Source organism: Orycteropus afer, unplaced genomic scaffold (assembly GCF_000298275.1).
Source record: "Orycteropus afer afer isolate SDZICR_OR568_19922 unplaced genomic scaffold, OryAfe1.0 scaffold00018, whole genome shotgun sequence".
NCBI classification, from domain to species: Eukaryota; Metazoa; Chordata; class Mammalia; order Tubulidentata; family Orycteropodidae; genus Orycteropus; species Orycteropus afer.
This window is the reverse complement of record NW_006921605.1, coordinates 17,087,683-17,114,972: the sequence shown is the minus strand read 5'-3', so window position 1 is coordinate 17,114,972 and position 27,290 is coordinate 17,087,683. Positions and strand designations below refer to the sequence as shown.

At 37.4% G+C, this 27,290-nt stretch overlaps 1 protein-coding gene across 1 annotated transcript in view; it reads left to right on the top strand.

Annotated features, from left to right (window-relative positions):
• Positions 1–27,290, top strand: part of HELZ (helicase with zinc finger) — a 199,686-nt gene that overhangs the window by 52,562 nt on the left and 119,834 nt on the right. Inside the window, exons 12-14 of the mRNA XM_042783553.1 lie at positions 2,572–2,702; positions 17,082–17,261; positions 17,774–17,878. Coding sequence (XP_042639487.1) covers positions 2,572–2,702; positions 17,082–17,261; positions 17,774–17,878 — 416 coding nt within the window. The remainder of the gene's footprint in view (positions 1–2,571; positions 2,703–17,081; positions 17,262–17,773; positions 17,879–27,290) is intronic.

Here is a 27,290-nt window from a genome sequence, read left to right as displayed (position 1 = left end):
TATCAGCTCCTGTTCTCTTTGTCTTTATAGGTTTATATATGAACTGTGTGTTGAATCTGCCATATTTAACTAGAAGGCTAATCAATTTTCTTTTTTAAACATAAAAATTGGTGAATATTATTAATTCATGATAAATCAGCATGTCATAGGACTGGGAAAGTTTATATCACTGAAGAGATGATACTTCACAGGTGTTTTTCTTGTATCCTTTCTTCACAGAAGTGGAATTAGAATACCCCTATATAGTAATTTAACTCTGCCTTGAGTATTTGAAAGCTCTTCTGCTTGCTGTTAAAAGATTTATGGCATTCTTACAAATCTGTTGAATGAACTATTGAGTAACACTATCATTTTTTCTATTACATTACACACTGTCAATTTATAATCAATTTATTTTAATTAAAAGTAAGAGCAGTATAATGGTTAACAATTTGTTGTATGGTCAAACAATGAAATACTACATAGCAAGGAAAAAGAACAAGCTATTGCTATATGGAGCATCATGGATGAATTGCACAGACATACTGTTGAATGAAAGAAGCCAGGCACAAAAATGTACAGATGACATTCATATGTACCACATAAATCATTCATATGATTCCTATGTACCATATTTTTATGCTAGTAACATTTGCATTATATATTTTTTGCCAGCCATGCACTCTTTCCAGGGTATTTTTGTAAGAACGCTATGCTAATTTTTTGGGAGCTCTGGTAGCATAGTGCCTAAGGCACTTGACTGCTAACCAGAAGACTGGTGGTTCAAACCCACCAGCCACTCCTCGGAAGGAAGATGGGGCAATCTACTTCCGTAGTGATACTGCCTCGGAAACCCAAGGAGGGGTTGCTATGAGTTGGGTTTGACTCGATGGCATGTAACAACAACAACAACATGCTAATTTTTTTATAGCAACATGTTAAAAACAATCTTGGGAGAGTATGCAGTTAGAAAAACATAAAATGTGTGTGTTATGTGTGTAAAAATATGGTATATGAAGTTCAAAAATAGAAAAAACTAATCTGTAGTGAGAGGTCAGAATGTTGCTTTCAGAGGATTGGTTTTGCCTGGGAGAGGGCACGAGTGAGCCTTGTGGGATGGTGGAAATATTCTATAGCTTGACCTGGGTATAGGATTGCTAAAAAATAAACCAACACTAAAACCCTGGCAATTCTGACTCCTAGCAACATTATAGGACAGAGAACTGCCTCAGGGTTTCCAAGGGTGTGAATCTTCCCACAAGCAGACTGCCTCATGTTTCTCCCACGGAGCAGTTGATGGGTTCCAGCCACAGACCTTTTGGGTAGCAGCCAGCTGCTTCAACCACTGAGCCACCAGAGCTCCTTACAGGGTTGCTAGACTTAGCAAATGAATATACTGTTTTTGAATTTCAGATTAACCATTAGTACTTTTTTTGAATAAGCATATTTAGTATAAGTATGTATATATAAAAATGTGATTCGTTATTTATCTGAAATTAAAGTTTAATTGGGAATCTTGTATTTTATCTGGAAACCTTATTTGGATGGTGGTTGCAGGTATATCCATCTATATATAGGTGTATCTGTATGTAAGATGTATCGAGTTATTCATTTAAAATTGTATGGTTTGGTGTATAAAAGTTATACCTTGAGTAAAAATAAGAGAAAACACCCTGAAAACAAAGCAAACAGGAAAAAAAAATTGTAACCAAATAAAAATGGTTATCATAAAATCTCTGCTATATTTTACTTAATGTAAACAAGATGTAATGTTTTGTTAAGAGGAATTTGATTTCTTAGAAAGCAAGAGAAAGTTGTTCACTCCCGACTTGACTTTAGTGGGAACAGAGCATTCAGTGGAGGTAGTGTCTGCAGCTCTCCTTGTGCTGGGTGTACATTCAGTGATTTACTGCACAGATCAGTGAACTTGTGTTTGAAACTATTGTCGCTTACTTTCTCTCTTCAGCTCAGTATTGACATCATACATGAAATCCAGGTGTTAGGGGAGAGATGTTTAAATGGTCCAGAAATAAAATACTTTGTAAAGATTATAAAGGGAATGTATATAAATGAATACCGTGTTTATGTAAATGCCAACTTACTTAAATATTACTTTGAGTTACAGGATTTTTTTTTTTAATCAGAGTATTTATTTCTTTTAAGATCCTGCAGAATGCTTTATTTTGTTAGATAAATTGTTCTTCAGTAATTTAGATTCAGCCATAACCTTGACACACTATCTTCTAGAGTTTCATTAGCTATGAAAAGTTATTTCCCTTTTGATACCAGAGATTAAGTAACTTACCAGTGCCTTAGTTACTTTACATGTAAAATAAAGATAATAATACATACATTACATCACTGATACTATTAAATGAGATTATCCATATAAAGTGCTTATTACAGCACCTGGCACTATGAACAAAGCAAACCTTAGCGATAATTACTATTATTAGAATATGATTATGCTTTAAAAGAATCTCTAAACTTGTCCACCCTAAAAAATTGTCTCCACCAAGTATTTGTGTGAACTGCAGGTGTTAATGTTTGTTTCATTTCTTCATTAAAAACATTTTTTCATGTGTGTTTCAGGTTGAACTTCAGTTTCAGTTAAATCGCTTACCCCTTTGTGAAATGCATTATGCACTAGACAGGATCAAGGACAATGGGGTTTTGTTTCCAGACATCACTATGACTCCTACTATACCTTGGAGTCCCAACAGGTATAAAAAGGAGATAATCTCATTAAAAGAAATTGTGTTCATGTTAAATTGAATTCCTGAATCAAATAACTCCAGCATACTTCTTTTAAAAAATTTTATTTATTTTGTTGATGTTGTTGGGACTATATACAGCAGGACATACACCAATTCAGTAGTTTCTGTGCGTAGAATTCAGCAACCTTGATTACATTCTTTGAGCTGTGCAGCCACTCTTGTCTTCCTTTCCTGAGTTCCTCCCCCATCAGAGTAAGCTCGCTGTCCTCTCAGGTCCCTGTCTAAGAGCTGAAGCTTACTTCTGTAAGGGAGTTTGCCCATGTTCTTCAAGAGGCATTTCATAAGGAAGGAGAATAATAGAATGAAAACATTTGAGGCTCATCATCTGCTTTCTTTACTTTATCTTAGAGTCAAGAGAAGTTCTGTTGTTTTACTTAACAGCCTTAATTTGATAGGATACCAGGAAATTTAGGAATATTTCTGAGTAGAAGTTGAGTGGAAAAACTAGGGCCTCTACCAAGCAGTTCAAATAGTTAATTTAAAATACGTTTTGAATATAGAAGACATTTTTGTAATTTAGCAGAATGGAGAAAGTGTCATAGAAGGTACTACTGTATACCTTTCAGATTAATGAATACTACAACGGTTGTATAAATATTGTTCTGCTTAAATTTTTCTTGGCCCATCTTTACACATAATTAAATGATAAGGTACTTCTATTTTGTTTCAAGAGTAGACAGTGATAATAGTTGTAGGACTATCTTTATTTTCATCCTTTTCACTGGGTTTTATCCCCTTAGTTCACCTTTTTTCTTTTTTTAAATCTCAGTGGCTATACGCGGTAGAGGTTTATTTACTACTTTTGTCCATCCGGTCATGATGGGTGGCCTGTTCCATGACTGCAGGAGGCTCTGGTATCTTCACTAGGTGGTTTCCAAGGTAGCCCTGGTATTGAGCACACAAGAGAAGAATGAGGATCGTGTGGGAAATGGAAGGGGCCAGATGTAGAAGTGACATGGATCAGTCACTTCCCCTCATATTCTGTTCCTCGTGATCCCCAAAACAGGACAAAAGAAAATATGCCTCATAACACAAAACCAAATAAACTCTTGTTTTTACTGCTGTATTCTCTTTCTTCCTTCTACTGTTAAAATTGTCAGAAGGCATAGTGTATATAATTCCAGTAGTCTTTATTTATTCACTCTGTAATTTCTGGTCTTCACTTCACCACTCCTGAAAGTAATTGCTGATGTACGGATTGTGAAAATGCAGTGACGCCGTCTCACTTCTCGTTTCAGCTTCTCTGCGCCCTTCCTTTTCTTTCTGCTCTTACAGCCAGTGAGTGTTTACTAGTGCTTACTGCTGCTGTTGCAGAAGCCGTCAGGTTGCTCTCCCATCCTGCCATTGCTGTCTCTGTCTCTGTCACTGTTCTTAGATGCAAGTCACATATTTCTTCCTGAGTTAGTTTTCTGTAATAATCATGTCATTTCGCTGCTCACCCATCTCTGAGGGCTTCTCCTAGAGATGTTGATGAAGTCTGGACAGCCTGAGAAGAAGCTCTGATACACGATCTCATTGACCCTCCTGGCTAGCAATATCTTTTCAGATTTCCTTTACCGTTTTCTGTTGGGCACTCCCACCCTCCCTCTCCAGTCTCCATGCTCTAGCTGTATCAAATTATCTGGAAGTTTGTTTAATTTACTCTACACTTTCTTTTGGTCTCTTTATGTTTAAGTGATTTTCTCTTTCTGAAATGATCTTTGCCCAATGCTAATTTATTAAAGATCTACTTGTCCTTTAAGGTTTAATCCCTCTCAAGTGCTCTCACCTTCAAGTAGATAAATCTGACCCTTTCATTTCATTATTTCAACAAATAGTTACTGAGAGCCTACCGTGTGCTAGACCAGTTAGGACTTTCAAACATGGTTTCCTGCAGATTTTTTGTCAATTGCGTAGATTCGTACTATACTCACTAGACTCTGCGGTTTGAAAGCAAAAGACTATGTCCTCTATACTTTTAAATCTCCAGTAGGGCCTGGCACATATTAATATTTGACAAATTTATTAAATTAATAAGAATTTCTAGTTTAAAGAAGAAAATTTTGGTTTCAAATGTGAAGCTGTATCAGTAAAATTTTACAAGTTTACTTGATACACTCACTTCTGAAAGTTACGTTGTGTATAATTAGTATCATGAAATACTACTGACCACAGGTTATTGCCTGTAAAAGTAGCTATAAAACATGCCAAGTAGCTGACGGCTTTTGAGCAGTAACAAAAACCCACATGCTACTGTAATTTAAATACTTATTAGAAGTTATCTGGGTGTAGGAACAAACCATTAGCCATTTGAAATCTTTTTTGGAATAAGGTAGGCTTTGGATGAATAAATGAAATTGAGAAATTATTCTTGAGCATGTAGACTACAAATTAATTACAGAAAAACATTAGGCGGGGGGGGGCGGGAAGACTTTCAGTTAGCTTCCTTCAGGAGAGAAAATTATTCAGAATGAACTTGAAAGAGACGTTACATTGTTTTATTTTGTGACAATGAGAGATGACACTTCTCAGCATATATACTAGAAATCGTCTGTTCTTTATCACGCAGATGGGATCATGATTGAATATATAGCCAGTTGATCATTGGCTTCCTGTAAATGTTTTCACTCGTGGCTAGAAACTGCAGAGACTGACATTGATAAAGTTAGTGATCTGCTCTGAAGCAATTATACTGAAACAATTGATAAGCGAAATGGACTGTGTGAATAAAGAAATACTGACATATTTTACCATTGTATCTGTAAATTTGTCATTGATCTCTTAGATTTCTGCTTGTGTGTATAATCTAATACCCATCTCACTCCTAGCCTCTTTAAGGCCCCAAATTTTGAAGACTAAAGGTTTTTTCAAAAAATTTTTACTAGCTAACTGCACAAGTTTTAATATTCTGAAATCATCAGAAGATATTATAGTAATAGAAGGTAACATTAATTGAGCATTTGCTCAAATGCTTTCTTGAAGAATTTTACATTTTTTTAAATCTCATTTGGTCTTTAAAATACCCATCTGATATAAGTAACATTATGTCCATGTATAGAACCATTGTGGTTAGATATCATAGTATCCAGTGGTTAGTTATGTACACAGGTAACAGTTTACCCAACTAATTGTGACTTAAACAAGAAGAGAGCTAAGGCTGGTGCAGGGGCTTCACCAAAAGATCGCCCTTACATCTCTGCCGTCTAGAATATGTTGGTTTTCCTCTTTTTTTAAAAAAAAAAAAATATTTTTGATTGTGATTTGGGTGAAAGTTTACAGAGCAAACTCACTTTCCATACAGCAGCTCACATATACTTTGTCTCATGACGTTGATTTCAATTTTCCACAGTGTAATAGCTCCCCTCCCACTTCCTCCCCACGGACACCTCTTCCCTGTGTCCTTCCCTCCCGTGCACTTCTGCCCCCTGAGCCATCTCCCTGTGCATACACAGCCCTTCTATTCGCCCATGATTGATCTCTCCAAGGAGTGTATCTACCTAATGTAAATGTGCAGCTCATATATACCTTTCTTTTGTTTGGCTGGAAGCTACAGGAGTGGGTTCAGTTCCAGACCTGAAGGGCAGCTAGGGGCCATAATCACAGTGGTTCCATCTGGCTCTATCAGACCAGCTAACCTAGTCCTTTTTTAAAAAAAAATGATTTTGAGGTTTATTTTTATTTTTATTTTTTTGTGATTTGGGTGAAAGTCTACCAAGTAAACCCACCTTCCGTACAGCAGCCCACACACACCTTGTCTCACGATATTGGCTGCAATCTCCTACAACGCAACAGCTCCCCTCCCACTTCTTCCCCACAGTCACCTCTTCCCTGTGTCCCTCCCTCCATGCACTCCTGCCCCACGAGCCGTCCCTCTGTGCATACACAGCCCCTTTATTCTCCCATGACTGCCCTCTCCAAGGAAGGAATGCACCCATTAATGTAAATGTTCAGCTCATATGCCTGTCTTTTATTTGGCTGGAAACAACAGGTGTGGGTTAATTCCAGACTTGAAGGGCAGCTAGGGTCCATAATCTCAGTGGTTCCATCACGCCCCATCAGAACAGCTCACCTGATTCTTCCCCACCCCCTCTTTTTTTTTTTTTTTAATGATTTTGAGTTCTGTTTCACATTGTTCTCCCATTCCAGGATCTTCTGTAGAGATCCCCCTCCAAGTGGTTGACAGTGGTAGCTGGGCACCATCTAGTTCTTCTGGTCTCTCATAGTTGTATAGGCTGAAGATTGCATGGTGTACCAGTCACTTGGACTAATTATGGCCATATGTTTTTGGTTTTCTTCATTCTTCTTTGCTCTGTACAAGAAGAGACCCATCATTGCATCTAGATAGCCACTTGCAGGCTTTTAAGATCCCAGTAGCTACTTGCCAAAGTAGGAGGTAGAACAGTGTTTTGTGTGGTATGTTATGCCAATTCAGCTTGGTGTCGCCTGTGACTACGACCCTGAGGCCACAGGTCCAACTACTGGCTCCCTCTGGGTAGCTTGCTGTGGCCAAGAAGTGACTACAACCTTGTCCCTTGTCAGCTCTACTATATACCTGGACATTACAGAACGTGCCAATACACTTGTAGGAACATTATCTGCCAACTCTATACATGGTCTTGGACACACTCCCCACCCCCCAGCATAACGCATTGCCATTGAGTCGGATCCGACTCATAGTGACCCCTCCTTGGGTTTCTGAAGCAGTATCACTACGGAAGTGGATTGCCCAACCTTCCTCCTGAAGAGTGGCTGGTGGGTTTGAACTGCCAGCCTTCTGGTTAGCAGTCAAGTGCCTTAGGCACTGTGCCACCAGAGCTCCTCCCCCCTGCATAGACATACTTAATAGTTCAGCCTTTCCACCCATCTGTCCACCTATATATCAACGTTTGCCTTCACTGACAGTGCAGTACTGTATGTGCAAAAGGGTTCATCTTTGTCGTCTGTACCTCCCATGCGCTTCTGTATGTCTTCCTCTTCCTCAGTGCTGCTGTGTTGATCACTCACATTTGGCACCTTGCCTTTCTCTTCACCCAAATCAATGCTTGTCTCTACCTACCTAACAGTGTTCCCTCTCCACCCTTCCAACACCTGGTAACCAACAAAGAAAATTTCCTTCCATATTTAAACCTCTTCTTGACTTTTTACAATGACGGACTAATATAGTAATTCTCGTCCTGTGATTGACTTACTTCACTCAGCATAATGTCCTCCAAGTTCATCCATGTTATGCGGTGTGTTGCAGATTCTGTGTTATTCTTTAGGGTTGCATAGTATTCCATTGTGTGTATGTACCATAGTTTGGTTATTCATTCTTTTATTGCTGGGCACCTAGGTTGTTTCCATCATTGTGCTGTTGTAAATAGTGCTGTGATGAACATAGATGGGTGTGCATATATCTATTCTTGTCCTGGCTCTCATGTCTTTAGAATATATACCTAGTAATGGGATTTCTGGATCAAATGGTATTTCTAATTCTAACTTTTTAGGGAATCACCATTATGCTTTCCACAGTGTTTGTATCATTTTACAATCCCACCAGCAGTGTATCAGAGTCCCCATCTCTCCACATCCTGGCCAGCATTTGTTACTTTCTGTCTTTTTGAAGTTTGCTATTAGTGCTAGGGCCAGATGGTATCTCATTACTGTTTTGATTTGCATCTTTCTAATGGCCAGTGATTATGAACATTTCTTTATGTGTTTGTCAGCCACCTGGATATCCTCTTTGGTGAAGTGTCTGTTCATGTCTTCTGCCCATTTTTTAAAATTGGATTGTTTGTCTTTTTCTTGTTGAGGTATTTTGAGTTTTCGATATATTTTAGAGGAGCTCTGGTAGCATAGTGCCTAAGGCACTTGACTGCTGACCAGAAGGCTGGCGGTTCAAATCCACCAGCCACTCCTCGGAAGGAAGGTTGGGCATTCCTACTTCCATAGTGATACTGCCTCGGAAACCCAAGGAGGGGTCGCTATGAGTCGGGGTCGACTCGATGGCACATAACAACAACAACAACATATATTTTAGAGATAAGTCCCTTGTCAGCTGTGTTATTGCCAAATATTCTTTCCCAATCTGTAGATCCTATTTTTACTCTTTTGGAGAAGTCTTTGGAAGCACATAAGAATTTAATTTTTGGAGGGTCCCATTTGTCTACTTTATCTTCTGATGTTTGTGCATTTTGGATTATGCTTGACAGTCTATTTATGCCATAAATTAGGGCCTCTAAATTTGCCCCTATTTTTTCCTTGAGCAACTTTATAGTTTTAGTTTCACATTTAACTCTTTGATCCATCTGGAGTTCATTTTTGTGTATGTTGTGACGTAAGGATTTTGTTGCATTTTTCTGCAAATGGATACCCAGTTTTTCCAGCACCGTTTATTAAAGAGACCATCTATTCCCCCATTTAATGTATTTTAGCCCTTTATCAAAGATCAGCTGACCATAGGTCAATGAATCTATTTTTGGGTTCTCAATTCTATTCCATTGGTCTATGTATCTGTCGTTGTACTGATACTAGGCAGTTTTGACTCCTGTGGCCATATAGTAGTATTTAAGATCCAGGACTGTGAGACCTCCTACTTTGTTCTTGTTCTTCATTAGTTCTTTGCATATCTGAGGTCTCTTTCCTTACCATATAAAGTTAGTGATTGGTTTTTCCATATTCCTAAAGAATGTTAGTGGGATTTGGATTGGGATTGCATTGAATGTATAGATTGCGTTGGATAGAATTGATGTTTTCACAATGTTCAATCTTCCTGTCCACAAGCATGGGATGTTCTTCCACTTATGTAGATCTCTTATGGTTTCTTAAAGTAATTTTTTTATAGTTTTCTTTGTACAGATTTTTTGTGTCCCTGGTAAGATTTATCCCCAAGTATTTTATTTTTGTTGGTATCTATTGTAAATGATACTGATTTCCTTATTTCTTTTTCAGCAATCTCTTTGCTGGTGTAGAGGAATCCAACTGATTTTTCTATGTTGATTTTGTGTCCTGCCACTATGCTAAATCTCTCAATTAGTTCCAGTAGATTTTTGACTGAGTCTCTTGGGTTTTCTAGGTATATGATCATATCATCAGCTAAGAGGGCTAGTTTGACTTCTTCCTTACCAATTTAGATGCCTTTGATTTCCCTTTCTTGCCTTATTGAGCTGGCTAGGACTTCCAATACAATGTGGAATAGAAGCGGTGATAGAGGGCATCCTTGTCTGGTTCCTTTTCGCAAGGGGAATGGTTTCAGTCTCTTTTGATTGAGAATAATTTTGGCTGTTGGCTTTGTATATATGACCTTTATTATTTTGAGGAATATCCCTTCTGTTCCTATTTTGCTTAAGAGTTTTGATCAGGAATGGGTGTTGGATTTTATCAAATACCTTTTCTTTATTGATATGATCATGTGGTTCTTTCCCTTTGTTTTATTTATGTGATAGATGATGTTGATTGTTTTTCTAATGTTGAACCATCCTTGCATACCTGATATGAACCCCATTTGGTCATAATGTATCTTTTTTTTTTTTTTTGGTTCATTGTTGGAGTCTATTGGCTAGGATTTTGTTGAAGATTTTTGCATCTATATTCATAAGAGAGATTGGTCTATAGTTTTCCTTTTTAGTGATGTCTTTACCTGGTTTTGATATCAAGGTTATGCTTGCTTCATAAAATGAGTCAGAGAGGATTCCATCCTTTTTTGTGTTTTGGAATAGTTTGAGTAGGATTGATGTCAGTTCTCTGAATGTTTGGTAAAATTCTCCAGTGAAACTGTCTGGGCCAGGACTTTTGTTGGTAATTTTTTTATGACCTGTTTAATTTCTTCTTTTGTCACAGATCTGTTGAACTTTTCCACCTCAGTCTGTGTTAGTTTTGGTAAGTAGTGTGTTTCTAGAAATCTGTCCATTTCTTCCAGATTTTCAAATTTGTTGGAGTACTGTTCTTCATAGTATCCTGATGTTATCCTTTTTATTTCAGTTGGTTCTGTTGTGATGTTGCCCATTTCATTTTTCATTCATGTTATTTGTATTCTTTCCCTCTTTTCCTTTGTTAAATTTGCCAGTGGTTTGTCAGTTTTATTAATCTTTTCAAAAAACCATCTTCTAGTCTTGTTGATTTTTTTTTATTGTCTTTCTCTTTTCTGTTTCATTGATTTATGCTGAAATCTTTATTATTTCCTTTCTTCTTGTAACTGTAGGCTTTTCCTGCTGTTCTTTTTCTAGTTGTTGGAGATGTTGGTTTGAAGTGTTGATTTTGGCTCTTCTTCTTTTTTGATGTGTGCATTTGTTGCTGTAAATTGGCCTCTGATCACTGCTTTTGCTGTGTCCCAATGATTTTGGTATGTTGTGTTTTGATTGTTTGATTCAGAGAATTTTTAAATTTCGTTTTTTATTTCTTCTCTTATCCAGTCATTCTTAAAGAGGGTATTGTTCAGTTTCCATGTGTTTACTCTTTTTTTCATTGATCTTCCTATTGTTGATTTCTAATTTGATAGCATTGTGATCTGAGAAGATAGTTTGCAGTATTTCAGGAGTTTTAAATTTATTAAGGCTTGTTTTGTGGCCTATCATATGGTCTATCATGGAGAATGTTCCATGTGCTCTAGAAAAGAATTTATATTGTGGTATTTTTGGGTGAAGTGCTGTGTAGATGTTTATGAGGTCAAGTTGGTGGATTGTATGTTTAGTTCTGCATCTTTGTTGAGTTTCTTTCCAGTTCTATTTTTGTTTGAAAGTGGTGTATTAAAGTCTCCTACTATGACTGTGGAGGCATCTGTTTGTCTTTTCAATTATGTTACAGTCTGATTTATGTAATTTGGGGCTCTTTCATTGGGTCTATAGATATTTATTGTGGTTATATCTTCTTCTTCAATTGATCCTTTAATCATTATATAATGTCCTTCCTTGTCTCTCATGGTGGATTTTGTCTTCAAGTCAATTTGATCAGAAATTAATATTGCCACTCCTGCTGTTTTTTGGTTACCATTAGCTTGATACATCTTTTTCCAATCTTTGATTTTTAGTCTAGTTTTGTCTTTGTCTCTAAGATGTGTCTCTTGTAGACAGCATATTGATGTGTTTTGTTTTCTTATCCTGTCTTAACTCTCCATCTTTTGAGTGGTGCGTTTAATCCATTGACATTCAGTGTAATTATTGACAAGTATGAATTGGTTGCTGTCATTTTGTTACGTGTTTTTTCATGGTGTTCTGGTTTCTTTGTTCCACATAATTTTCTGTGCTGAGCTCCTTATGTTTATGAATTGTGTTATTTCCTTTGTTGCTGTTGTTTTAGTATTTGCTAAATATTTGTGCTTTTCCTCTTTTTTATTGTGATGTGAAGGTTTATCATTTTTCTTTGAGGTTACCGTGTGATTTATAATTTTCTCCCCGAGTTTAAAAGAGTCCATTCTGTCTTGCAACTCTCTTGACTTCCTCACCATATAGAAGTTCTGTAAGTACACTATTTTTTCCCTCTTTTTGGTTTGTAGGTGTTCTCATTTGCCAATTGATGTCTCTGGTTCTCTGTTTACAATCTTGTAAGCTTATTTATTTTGGATAGTTTCACAGCTGTGTAGGTTTCTGGGTTATGTCATCTTGTGTATTAATGGTCAGTTGTTGTTTGCTATTATTGATTCTCTGTTCAAAGCACTCCCTTTAGTTATCTCTTGTAAGTTTGGTCTGGTTTTAACAAATTCCCTTAATTTCTGCTTATGTGGAAATCTCCTAATTTCGCCATCATATTTAAGGGATAATTTTGCTGGGTATATAATTCTTGATTGGAAATTTTTCATCTGATTGCCTTCTTGCCTTCATGGTTTTTGTTGAGAAATCAGAGTTTAGTTTTGCTGGTTGCCCTTTGTAGGTAACTTTTTGTTTTTCCCGTGCTGCTTTCAGGATTCTTTCTTTGTCTTTGGTTTTGATGGGTTTGATGATGATATGTCTTGGTGATTTTCTTTTTGGTTTGTCCTGTTTGGGGTTTGTTGGATTTCCTGAATGCATATATTCTTATCTTTCATCGTGTCAGGGAAGTTCTCTTCCAACAAATCTTGGACAGTTTTCTCAATGATTTTATTTTTGTCTTCCTGTTCTGGAATTCTGATTACATGTAAGTTACTCCTTTTGATGGTATCCCACATGAATCTTAGACTTTCTTCATTTTGTTTTGATCTTTTTTCGGATTGATCCCTTTCCAAAGAAGTATTCAGGTATTTATCTTCAGTCTTATTAATTCTGTCTCCCATTGATATAATTCTACTCCTTTGCCCTTTCAATGTGTTATCTATTTCTGAAAATTTAGTATTAATCTTCTAGCATTCTATCTGTAGATTTTGTATCATTTCTATTTTTTAATTTATTTTGTCATTTTGTTCTTGTATTTTCTTCCAAAATTGTTCTAGGGTTTTGTCTGTGTTTTCCTTAATTTTATCGGTGTTTTCTTTGATCTGTCTCTCAGTCTGTTGAAGGTACTTGAGTATGGTTCATTTGAATTCCTTATCAGGGAGTTCCAATGCTGGTTCTTCATCAGGGATGTGTTCTGGATCTGTATCCTGCTCCCTTGTTTCTACTCCTTTATTTTGCTTCTTTGTATGGGTGGTAATGGTCTGTTGTCTCCAAGACATTGTGACATTGTTGTGTATATAATTAATTGGTGATTGTATGTTGGAGTGATTTGCCCTGGATTTTCATTTTCTTTGTTTTATTTGGATGTATCTGAGTAAGCAGAGTACTGGGCTCCTCTCTTCACTAGTTGGCAGCACTTATGCACTTACCCCCGTCTCCTGGTGGTTGTGGTAGAAGATGAGAGTATCTTCACAGATCTCTGTTAACTATGAAGAGCAGTTAAGGGTGAGTCATGCTCTTCTGGGTGGTTGTTTATCATTGGCCAGTTGGTGGAGAAGGAAGTGGTGGCTCACTCAGTAAGTAGAGATGCAAGAGGTGCGGGTGTGGTTGCATCATATGGGCATGGTTGCTGTCTCCCACTCAGAGAAAAACAACAATCACAAAACCATCAGAAAAGTAAAAGCAAGCATACAGAAAACACACCACATAAACACACAGGATCAATCACTGAAAAGAGAAAAAAAGAGGAAAGTCAATAAATGAGAGAAAACATTTAAAGAAATGCTTTAAAAAGCCAAGAAAAATATGTGTAGAAAAGGGTAGGGGGTGGAAGTTAAAAAAAACCTGGTAATATCTGGGGAAGGGGGAATAAGAGAAAAGAGGTAGAGTAGGAGAATAATGAAAAAAAAAAATGGGAAAAGTGCAAGAAGAAAGACAAGGAATGGGGAGAACCACAAGAAAGAAAAAAAATGGGAACCAGGAACAGGAAAGACAGAAAAAGTTGAAAACTAGGACCTGGGAAGGGAAGAATAATAAATAATAGTAAGAAGGATGAAATGGTAATTTTAAAGCAGACGAAAACAAACTGAAGAAAAAAAAGCAAAAGCAAAAAAAAATCTGAGCAGGGCACCTAGGCTCCTTCCGAGCACACAGACTGGGATGGAATTCCTGTTGGCCCAGAAGGTGGGTGGGAGTGGGGGATGGCTTGTACCTGCGTTCACAAGAGGGGATGGGGTGGGGTATAGGAGTGACAAGGGGAATAGTGCACCTTTCCAGTCCTTTGTGTCAGGTATGTCCTTGTGGTCCCCAGCAAGTGGAGCCTATTCTTAGGTCCCTGGAATCCGAGAGAAAGCTGTTGCTTTAAATATCCAAAATGGTTGAACCACTTGTAAGCATTCAAAATGGCTATGCCCTCTGGACAGCTTAAAGTCCACAGCTCACCTGTCTCCCTCTTTGCTGCTTCCCCTTTTATTAAACAGCCACTGGGGCAGTCCTCCGTGCAGCTCCTGGCTAGCAGGGCCGAGTTTTAGATTAATTCTTAGGTCCTAACACCACTTGGCAATATGCAAGCTGTCTGTGCCATCAGGATCGCTGATAGGCGGCAGCTCCCTATGTCTCCTTTTTCAGTGTTTTCATGCAGGTTCTTCTAGTTGGAGGTTAGGTCCACTTCTGTATTCTTCCTATCAAAACCAGGGCTCCAGGATTGTCTTCTGTGTCTGTGTTAATTGGTTTCCCCTTTTCTTTGTTGAAGAGGGTCTGTGTAGTTTGTGTATTCTTCCGTTTTACCGGAACCGCTTCTCCGTGCAGTTGTAATTTGCTGGTTTTCCTCTTGATGCTAGTTTGCCTCGTGGTTATAAGATGATTGCTGCAGTGTTATTTACCACAAGCTCATTTTGTTCAGCAGAAGGAGAAAAGTGAAGACGTAGGAAGTACTTTCTTCTGGTGTGGCTTTGTTTCTGTTTTATTGGGTAGGAAAGCTCATCTCATTGACCAGAATTGGGTCTTCACCTAAGGATGCTGGGAAATTGAGTATTTTAGCATCCTAGTCTCTGTAGTCATTGGCTCACTGGCACATGGCCACCACTACTGCCACCACCCCCACCCCCACCCCCACTGCCACTGTCTCAGCAACAATCTCTATAGTAGAAGAATAAACAGGAAAAGGATGCTGTGAATGGTTTGGGGGTAACCAGTCCACAGTGTCTGCCATGTATATTACATCTAGACCTGAATGTGTACTTAGAGATCATCTAAAGTGTTTTCCTCGTTTACAGAGGAGGGAACATTGTGAGTTAGTGGCACAGCTGAGTAAGTAAGCTGGCACGTGCAAGGGACTTTGGAGTGAAGTGCTTGTGCTTTAATGAACGCTTCCGGGAAATCTATTGTTACTGCTTGGAGTCTTTTTTTTTTTTTTTTTAAATCCCTTAAATTTTTTTAAATTTTAGAAATATAAGTAGTGGAGTGTTTATATAGTCAAAGGTGGTTTTTTAAGGTTTAATATTTTTTAGGTAAATTCTCTTTGACTTTATCTGTCCTAATATGACAGTAGTGATAGATATATTTTTTTTAATTGAAAATGTTAAGTAGAATTTCTGTAAATAACTAGCTTCTAATTTAAGTGGGGTATAGCTTCACAGAGAGAGAATTTTCCTGCCTAAACTGTGTCCCCCTATTTCCAGTTTATGTTGCAGGGAATTTGATTGCAAATTTCCCAGGAAACTCTTCATACACCCTTCCTATTTTGGCTCACATCCTTATCATTTTTACCATAGTTGTTGTGATAGTTTGTATTTTAATTGTAGCTGGGAGAAAGAATGCTGTTGATTCTCCACTTGGTTTGATCCCTTTCAGCATCTGTTGTCCATTTAAGTCTTTCAAACATAGCCAAGTGGTAGTGAGAACACTGGGAAGCGAGATCTCCTTACAGTAGCAGCTGTGACAGGTGTTCTCTACCCTGGCCCCTCCCCTGCAGATGCATTTTGTGCATGTGTGAAAGTGTCAGAAAATAAGCTCATATTTGGCTTTTTAGTACCTTCTCAAAAAACTTCTAAATTAAGATCTTTGCAAAAGTTTGATGTTTCTTAGACTGGGATCAGAGGCTTTTTTCTCTTCTGCTTTTTTAGTGCTTGACTGAGAGATCTTCAGTGGATTAGATTTTGAAATTCATTTAGTTTCTCTGTTGCATTTTATTCACTATGCAAAGAACACTATTTCTTCATTATTACCAGCAAAAAAGTTTTCTGATGCTTTTATATGACAGAAGGAAGCTAAATTTTTGAGGCATTGCCATTACTATTTATAGAATTGGAAGCAACCAAACTCGTAGTGTGTTATTTCTTTAGTTATCAAAATCTTTTTCCACTTGGAGTAAGACAAGATAGGACTTCAATTTTGATCAACATGGCAAAATGTCATACACAGGCTCTGTGGGGTAATTTTTTAAAATAATTTTTAAAGTAAGTGCAGGTACCCCTACTTTTTGAGTTTTCTTTACACCACTTTTACAAAAAGACCTGCATTAGTACCTGTTTTCGCTATCCAAAAGAAATGCGAGGATTTTTCGTTTTACGAAAATAGACACAGCTAGCATTCATAATTTGTTTTGTGGCAAGCCTGAAAAGGCAGCACGCACCTCGACCAGCAAGGGTGATGTCACCAAGCTCCTTCCCCAAGAATTACACTCAACATCAAGCCACCATAGCTTTGAATTGTGTCTGTGAGTGTTACATGTGTTATTTTAGGTTTTATGTGCTATTTGATATGATTTGGTAGTTTACTTTTTGTGTCTGGGAATGCTCACTGATTTTTTTTCCATATAATTGAATGATGATTACTTCTTTACTTTACATGATTTTGGCTTATGAAACATTGGTTAGGAACACTTCATTTTCAGATAGCCAGGAAAACTTGTATTAGTCTTTTTAGAGGCTGTGTTATCTCAGTAGTTCTGATTATTCAGTGAAATTCAGGATACCTGTTTGTTGTGTACTGTTTAAAATAACCCAGTTTTTAAAATTTTCTACAGACAGTGGGATGAGCAGTTGGATCCTCGGCTAAATGCAAAACAGAAAGAGGCTGTTCTGGCCATTACAACTCCACTTTCAATACAGCTGCCACCTGTTCTTATCATCGGACCCTATGGGACAGGCAAAACGTTCACGCTAGCTCAGGCTGTCAAGCACATACTCCAGCAACAGGAGACTAGGTGAGATGGTGGTATGTGTGTTCATATTTAATTAGTAAGGCACTACCTCTGTTCTTGTTTTAAATACAAAATGAGGGCTAGCAAGTCAGTTTTTTTCATCCAGATTTTAAAAATAAAAAAATAAAAAAGCCAATACACAAACAAAAACTAAAAAACCCAAAGCACTAAAATTTGAATTATTTTAGAACATAGTTTTAAAAAATTGTCAATGTAGAGAAAGATAATATTTAAATAGCTCTCAAAACTCCAAGTTGGCTAAGGAATTGTGGTATCTGTCAGAGCTAAAAGGGTTGGGTAGTTAAAAAAAATATTATTTTGTATAATTGCCAGTAATTTTGGGGAATTTACTTCCTTTTAAAGAGTAACTTTCCTAAAGACGTTAAATGTTAGACATTATTAAGTTGGTTGAGGGAAATGTGTAATATTAAGATGGCCACTGCTTTTTTTTTGGTATTATACTGCTTGAATAGTTTTGTGTTCTATCATTTTTTTATTTGCACCATTTATTTCAGCAGGATTCTCATTTGCACCCATTCTAATAGTGCTGCTGACCTCTACATAAAGGATTATTTACATCCATATGTAGAAGCAGGCAATCCCCAGGCAAGACCTCTCAGGTATTTTTTAAGGCTTATTATGTATCTGTATCATACTTTATTATTCTTAAGAAAAGGTGTCTGTAAAGATTTTAGTAACTTTGGGAATACCAAATTCTTGAATTGTGCATTGGCATTTGAAAGTTATGCCTATTGAAGAAACCATTTAAATTAAGGAAAAATTTTAAAAATCTTTGACCATCCATTTTTTAAACATTAAATAAAGAGAAAGACATCCTTTTTTAAGTGTTGTATGTAAAAAAAATGTCGTTACAATCTGATCAGATCTTGATATGTATCTCTAAAAGCTATTATGATGAAATAATATAAATATAAATTTAAATCAAATTTAATATAATTAAAAATCTAGCACGTTCAGCATGGCAGAGTGGTCATGCAGTGACAGTTCTTTATGGAAATAAAAATTTGACTGTGAGCATGCATTTAATTTCGTAGAAGCTACACATTAGAGAAACATAAAATGTTGAAATGTTTTCTTTAACAAAATGTAGTGACTAGTATAACAGCTTTTGCTACCATTTAGGAGACAAAAGTGTCAAAGAAAATTTTAGGTTGATATAGAAAGGTTTTCTGAGTTTTATACTTAAATACAGGATTGTGGAGGAATAAAAATCCTTTTCTTCAGAAAACAATAAAGAATCATTGAATGGTTACTATACCATTTTCTTTCATTGTTATAAGAATTAGTGTTTGGTTTTGCCATTTTACAAACTAATATGTCATGCTCTATGTTGTTTGAATATGATTATTGTTTACAAATTAATTTCTAACCACACCTTTGAATCATAATTCACTAACCTTTTATTTCTAGTTTAGCCCAGGCATAGAAAAATGAGATTATGCTGTTTAATTCTTTAATAAACTATAGCCAAAGCCATTTGAATGATCTTAGTCTCATAAAAAGAACAAAAGAAAGAAAAGTGGTGTGGCCTGTTAACACAGGTTTTTATGACATACTTTGGTTTTGTTCTAGAAGATAAAACAAAGCAGAAATAATGATTTGAAGTAGAGTGCAGTTGTATTTAATAAGAAAACACAGAGCAGAGTCACTATAAATGAGAATGTAGTCTTTATCAATGGATAAATTCAGCAATAACTAATTTGTTTATTTTAGATTCTAATCTTTTTTAGTTCTTCAGTGAAAACTGGGTAGCTAGCATTTTTTGTTTTTTTTTTAAGCTTCCTAAGCTTTTATTCCTAAATTTTATTTGGTTTGTTGTTGTTGAGAATAAACACAGCAAAACAGAGCAATTGACCTATTTCTGTGTGTACAAGTTACTGACATGGATTCCGTTCTTGGTGTGCAGCCATTCTCACCCTCCTTGACCAGGTTGCTCCTCTCCCACTCACATAAACTCGCTGCCCCCAAGCTTCCGTCTAAACTCTCAAGTTGCCTTTGTCGATTTGGTCCCATATGGGTAGTTCGTAAAAGAGCATGATGCTCAAGGGAGACTTTTTTTTTTTTTTTTTAGTTAAGCTAAGCTATTACTTGGTTTTAAGATGATTTCAAGGGCTATTTTTAGTTAAAGTTTAAAGATTATCTCAGAGCAATAGTTTCAGGAGTTTGTCCACCTTCCATGGGTCCAGAAAATCTAGAATCTATGAGAATTTAAATTCTGTTTGGCATTTTCCTCTTTTTGATCAGGATTCTTGTGTGGGATCTTTGATCAAAATGTTCAGTAATGGTAGCTGGTTACCATCCAGTTCTGGTCTTATGGCAAAGGAGGCAATTGTTCATGGAAGCAATTAGCCACACATTCCGTATCCTCTTCCTATTCCTTCCCCTGTTGCTCCAGGTGAATAGAGACCAATTGTTACAAGCTTTTTAGACCCCAGGCATTACACATGGAACTAGGAGGTAGAGCTTGTCGTTATGTGCCATCGAGTCAGACCGGACTCATAACGACCCCTCCTTGGGTTTCAGAGATGGTATCTCTGCGGAAGTAGATTGCCCAACTTCCTTCTGAGAAGTGGCTGGTGGGTTTTTTTACCACCAGCCTTCTGGTTAGCAGTCAAGTGCCCTAGGCACTACACCACCAGAACTCCTAGGAGGTAGAGCAAGAGCACTAAACTCCTTGGTTGTTGTTGTTGTTGTTGTTATGTGCCGTCGAGTCAGCCCTGACTCATAGCGACCCCTCCTTGGGTTTCCGAGGCAGTATCACTACGGAAGTAGGATTGCCCAACCTTCCTTCCGAGGAGTGGCTGGTGGGTTTGAACCGCCAGCCTTCTGGTTAGCAGTCAAGTGCCTTAGCCACTATGCTACCAGAGCTCCTTGGTAGGCCAATTAATGTGATATCTCATGAAACCATTAACCCTAAACCTCCATACCAAGGAACCAAATCCCATGAGGTATTTGGTTGTACAAAAACAGCCTCAGCAGCCACTCTTTTTTTTTTTTCTTTGTTGCAAATTTAGGTATCTCACAGCTTTTGGGAATTCAACTTATTACAGGTGTACAGCATATTAACAGCAATTACAGTAGTTGTGCAACTCTCCCCTTAATCAGTGTTTTTTTCCCCCAATACTGTTAGCTCTCTTTCTCCCGTCCCTCCTGCCCTTGGCAACCACTAATAAACTTTCGTCTCTATGCATTTGCCTTTTCTTGCTTTTTTATATATATGAGGCCATACAATATTTGTCCTTTTGTGATTGATTGGCTTATTCACTCAGCATAAGGTCTTCAAGATCCATCTATCCATATTGTAGCATGTATCAAGGCTTCATTTTCCTACTGGCTGAGTCATATTCCACTGTATATATGTACCTTATCCATTCATCTGTTAATAGACGTTTAGGTTGTTTCCAACTTCTGCCTGTCGTGAATAGTGCTAGAGTGAACATTGGTGTACAGGTCTCTTTTTGAGTCTCCACTTTCAAGATTTTGGGGTACATATCTAGGAGTAGAATTGCAGGATCATATGGTAGTTCTATTTTTAGTTTTTGAGGAATGACCATAGTGTTTTCCACAACAGCTGTACCATTTTGCATTCCCACCAGCAATGGATAAGGGTTCCAATTTCCCTGTATCCTCGCCAACATTAATTTGCTGTGTTTTTTTATATTGGCCATCCTAGTGGGAGTGAAATATATCTCATTGTGGTTTTGATTTGCATATCTCTGATGGCTAATGATGCTGAGCATTTATTCATGTGTTTGGTGGCCATTTGAATTTCACTTTTGGTGAAATGACTGTGCCTTTTGTCCATTTTGTGATCAGGTTATTTGTCTTTTGTTGTTAAACTGTTGACGTTTCATATATATTTTGCTCATTAGATTCTTGTTGGTTATAGGGTTTCCAAAGATATTTTCCCAAACGGTGGCTTGTATGATCACTTTTGGTAAAGTCTTTTGATAAATAGAAGTTTTTATGAAGTCCCATTTATTTATTTTGTCTGTTTGTGCTTTTGTTATTGTAGTAATCTGGTTTTGAAAACTAGACCTGACAATCTTGCTCCTGCTTGTTCTTCTAAGAATGTTATGGTTTTAGTTTTCCCATTAAGTCCTTAACCCATTTTGAATTTGTTTTTGTATATGGTGTGAGGCATGGATCCTGAGGCATGGATCCAGTTTTCCCAGCACCATTTATGGAAGTGACTCTTCTTTCCCCATCAAATGGACTTAGTACCCTTCTCAAAAATCAGTTGACCATAGATGTGTGGGGTAGCTACTAGCATTTTTGCTATGAGTATTCTTTAGTGGGGTCAAATTATTTATTTTGTTTGTTTTTCTTGTTGGGAATGAGAAAGTATGTGTATTTGTGTGTGATATACAGGAAATATGATGATCTCAATTATCATGGTGCATTTGATATGGAGACAGTGGAGTAGAGCTCCCTCAAATCTTGGTTGTCCTGCCGTAGGTCATTTGACATTTAAGACAGTCTAACTTGTTGATAAACATTAAAATCCATCTCTTAGCTTGGTTATTTTAGCTTTTTCCATGTAAAATTAAGTTCTAATTCCAACGTATAGTACATATAGAATAAGAAATCATGTTCTGCTATGATATATGTATAGTTGTAGTGACCCAAATATGGAAACCTGCCCTTTAGCAGAAAATCTTCTCTCTCTACAAGTCTCAAGAATGACTCAGGCCAAAATGGAATATTCAAATAAAATTTTCATGCTGTTTCATTTAGTAAGTGAATTAAAAATAAAAGCCTGACATCCCCAAATACATTCTTTATGCTGCCCTACATTTTCATCTTTTGATGAAAATCAAAGGGACCTCTGGTGGCTCACTGGTTAAAGAATTCAGCTGCTAACCAGAAGGTCAGTGGTTCAAAACCATCAGCCACTCTGTAAAAGATGAAGCAGTCTGCTTCCATAAAGATTTATAGCCTTGGAAACCCTATGAGAGAGAGTTCTATCCTGTCCTATAGGGTCACTGAGTTAGAATCAACTTGATGGCAGTGGGTTTTTTGGGATGAAGATCAAAGACTACAGCCTTCAGTATGAAACATAAAACAAACATTCTCATAACCAGACTAGTAAACAACATTATGATAAACAAAGAAAATATTGAAAGTAGTCAAGGATTTCATTTTACTTGAATCAACACCCATGGAAACAGCAGTTAAGAAGTCACATGACATATTGCATTGGGCATATATGCTGCATAAACATAAAGCAAAGATGTCACTTTGGACACTATGGTGCACCTGATCCAAGCCATGGTATTTTCAGTCACCTCAAATGCATGTGAAAGCTAGACAATGAATAAGGGAGACCAAAGAAGAATTAATCACTTTGAATTACTGTGTTGATGGAGAACATACCATGGACTGCCAGAAAGAACGAACAGCTCTGTCTTGGAAGAAGCACAGTCAGATGCCCTTGAGAAGAGAGGATGGGGAGGCTTTGTCTCACGTACTTTAGGCATTTTATCAGGAAGTACCTGTCACTGCAGAAGGACATAGTACTTGATAAAGGGTCAGCAAAATAGAGGAAAACCCTCAGTGAGATAGATTCACATAGTGGCTGAAACAATGGGCTCAAACATAGAAACAACTGTGAGGAAGTCCCAGGACTGGGCAGTGTTTTGTTCTGTTGCACATGGGGCTGCTAGGAGTTGGAACTGACTCGATGGCACCGAATGAGAATTATTACTTTATTATTTTTCTTAACTCATGTTAATTAGTTAAATACAACATAATTACATCAACTAATAGACAACAAATGTGAGAGTCATGGAAGGCGGAAGAGAGAATATCAGAATCACTGAGTACTCCAGGGAGACTGCCTCTATCTGAATTGTCCCAGAGTGCAGATCACAGAACACCGCAGGGCACCGAGTGTCTGGGTGTGACCATGGAAACATGGTGCCTCTCGGGAGGAAGGCTGCTAAAGAGTTTTCTTTATCATGATGCGTTTGGTCTGGATTTTCTTTCTTTACACGTGAATGTAGTCATAAACGTTAAATAGTAAATGCAGTAAATATACTTAATATACACTCGTTTAAAATTTATAAAATTCTGTTATTGCCAGGAGTTGAACTTAAAACGAGGGGTAGAGGATTTAGAAACCATTTTAGATTATATTTAGTTTTAGTTTGTACTTTTTTGTTAGAATTAGGTTTTTATAAGAAATAAAGGAAACTCTCAGTCTGTGGTCCTGAAGTACGGCATCTGGTTCTGGAAGAGTTATTACTTGGTGAATAGAGTTGGTTTATTGAGAAAACATCCATTGACTGTGTGTGGATGTTTGGTGCAGTTTGAAGATGCTTCTGGGAAAATTGAAGGCATTTTCTGTTTTATATAAATCTTTAAAGAAACAGAGTTTTCTTCTGTGTTCAGGTGTTTCTGATTCTGTAGTATCTTAAGTAATAATAGGGGTGTATTTATTGCATGTGAATTCAATACATGAATAAAATATCAGTGAATTAAAACTATGTATAACCAGACTATCTCTTGTCTCGAGGATGATTATAATTCATGTGGGATACATGAATTGACTTATTCTAAAAAACCTGTAAATCACTTACTTGGTGTCATGTTTTACACTATGAGCTTGAAAGTGTCACTGTTCACTATCAGTTCTTCAATTTTAAAAACTGTTTTGGGGATTGTTATAAATAATCCTATTATAATAGATGGTATATACCTTACATATTGCAAAAATTGAAAGTACAGAGAAAATTTTCAAACCTTATTCTTAAATCTTTTTTTTTTTAGCCAGCACTCAAATATTGTACTTTTATGAAAATAGGCCCAATGATCAAATCCTGTATTTTTATTAGATTCAACTTGAGGTGACTTTCCAAGGTAATTGTGAAAAAGTCAGAGTTAGAATTCAATTTTTTTTTTTTTCTGTGAAGAAGAAGTCTTGCTTAAAGTTAAATTTGATGAATAATTTGAGGAAACACTTTTTTCTCTATTCGATTATACAGATGCAAAAAGGGCAAGGAGGCCACATGTTCTGACCTCCTAGAATTGCACAAGAGGAAGGCAGAATCACCATCAATAGCCCAAGGCCAGACATGCTGCCTCCCTCCAGCCCTTTCTCCAACCGTTCCTCCCAAAGCACCACCACCTCTCTCCTGGGTTCGATAATTCACTGCAGTGGCCACACAGAACTCAAAGATTACTGGGTTTATTAGGGAAGCACCAGGCTACAGTTCAAGTTCAGGAAAAAACGCTCAGTCTCTCTCCCAGCCCACCGTCTCTCAGCCAAGTCCCTCACAGTCTCTCCCCCAGCAGTGCATGTCCCTGGGTGTCTTACTCAGCAACACATGTCTCTTGTGTCTCTTTCACAGCAAGGCATGTCTCAGGAGCCCGTGTCTCTTTCAGCAGCACATCTTCCTCAACCAGCAGTCAGAGAGAGAGAGTTCTGCCTCTAGGAGGCCTCCTTTTGAGCTTGGCAGAGTGGCCAAACTAGCCAATCATAGCATCAGAACTCTAAGCACCTGAGAGAGAGCCTCCCATAACATTGCGTTGTGCCACGCCCAACAGAAATAACCCAGGTGGATAACATTTACAATCAGGAGCTCCTCAGTTGGTCATTCCACCACTGAGTTTACAATGACTTACGGGTAGAAAAGCCATACTAAGTAATTTACTACACTGCAACAGATGAGCATACGAATGTAATATCTACTATTACAAAAAAGACAAAAACATCACCTCGTTTTCCCATTTATCTACATTCCTTTAAGTAAATTTATCTAAGAGTTGTCTGTACTCTGATTCTACTTCCTCTCTTTCCCTTTTTTCTTGAGCTCAAGCTAAACATACTTTCATCTCTACCAATATTCTGAAACCGTTGTATTAAGCTTACCATTGGCTTCCTTGTTGGTAAAACCCATCTGTTCACAGTTCTTATTTCACTCAGCCTTTTACCAGTATTTGATATAATTTCCCATTTCTTTTTTGAAACACTTTTGTTCATTTTGCTCCCAAGACCCCACTGTCTCCTTCTCATTTCATTTGCTGCTCCTCCTCAGTGTCCTTTGGTGGAGTGATCAGTTCTCCAACTAGTTACTTTTTTTTTTTTTTTTAGCTACACTTACTCTCCTTCTCCAGATATCTTACCCGTCTCAAGATTTGAGTATCATTCCTGTTCTGTAGCTCTTGGGCCAGGCATTCTTCAGAACTCCAGACTTGAGTGTTCTACTGCTTAGTTGCTATCTCCACTTGGATGTTTATTATTAAATAAGTTAAAATTGAACTCTCAGTTCCCATTCTAAATTTGATCCTCTCCATTCACCACCTCTATAAACACCACCACCATTCACCCAGTTGCAAAGACATAGAATCACCTTTTCCCTGACATTTCTTGTCTAGTTCATCATTAAATTCTATCAGTGTCATTCTCAAAATGTGTACTGAATATGACATTTTCACATCTTCACTGTTACACTCTAGTCCCAACTACCATCTTCTCTTGTCCAGACTCTTACAGTAACTTCCTAACAGGTATCCCAGCTTCCACTCCCATCATACATCCCACTCAGTGGCGTGTTAGAGTCACTTGCACTGGCTTATGAAAGCTGATGGTGTACATCTCTTCCTAAATTCATACTTAGTTACATCATGCTGTTTTTTAAGGTGCTGTGCAGTGCATTCCAACTCACAGCAACCCTGTGTACAACAGAACGAAACACTGCCTGGTCCTGCACCAACCTTATAGTCTTTGCTGTATTTGAGCCCATTGTTACAGCCACTGTGTCATTCCATGTCATTGAGGGTCTTCTTTTTTTGTTGACCTTCTACTTTACTAAGCATGATGCCCTCCTCTGGGGACTAGATTCCTCCTGATAACATGTCCAAAGTGTGTGGGACAAAGCCTAGCCATCCTCACTTCTAAGGAGCATTCTGACTGTACTTCTTCCAAGACAGATTTGTTCATTCTTCTGGCAGCCGTGATACATTCAACATTATTTGACAATACTATAATTCAAACACATCAATTCTTCTTCAGTCTTGATATTCATTGTTCAGCTTTTGTGAACAGGGCCCCTTACTCCTCAAAGTGATATGTTTGCTTTTTAACGCTTTAAAGAGGACTTTCAAAACTACTTGCCCAATGCAAATAACATTTGAATTTTGACTGCTGCTTCTGTGGACGTTGATTGTGGATCCATGTAAAATGAAATCCCTGACAACTTTAATCTTTTCTTCATTTATCATGATGTTGCTTATTGGTCCAGTTGTGAGGATTTTTGTTTTCTTTATGTTGAGTATAATCCATTCTGAGTGCTGCAGTCTTTGATCTTCATCAGTAAGTGTATCAAGTCCTCTTCACTTGCAGCAAGCAACGTTGTGTCATCATTACATTGCAGATTGTTAAGTCTCCCTCTGGTCCTGATGCTGTGTTCTTCTTCATAGAGTTCATCTTCTAGATTATGTGCTCAGCCCGCACATTGAACAAGTATGGTGAAAAGATACAACCCTGATGCACGCCTTTCTTTATTTTAAAGCACACATTATCCCCTTGTATTCAAACAACTCTCTTGGTTTATGTACAGATTCCATGTGAGCACAGTTAAGTGTTCTGGAATTCCCATTCACAATGTTGTCCATAATTTGTTGTGATTCACACAGTCGGATACCTTTGCATAGTCAATAAAATACAGGTAAACATCTTTCTGATGTTTTTCGCTCTCAGCCGAGATCCATCTGACATCAGCAATGGCATCACTCATTCGATGTCCTTTTCTGAATCTGGCTTGAATTTCTGGCAATTCCCAGTCTATGTACTGCTGCAACTGTTTTTCAATTATTTAGCAAAATTTTACATGTATGTGATATTAATGATGTTGTTCAGTAATTTTCAAATTCTTTTGCATCACCTTTCTTTGGAATGGGCACAAATAATGATCTCTTCCAGTCAGTTGGTCAGATAGCTGACTTCCAAATTTCTTGGCATAGACAAGTGAATGCTTCCAGTGTTGCACCCATTTGTTGAAACATGTC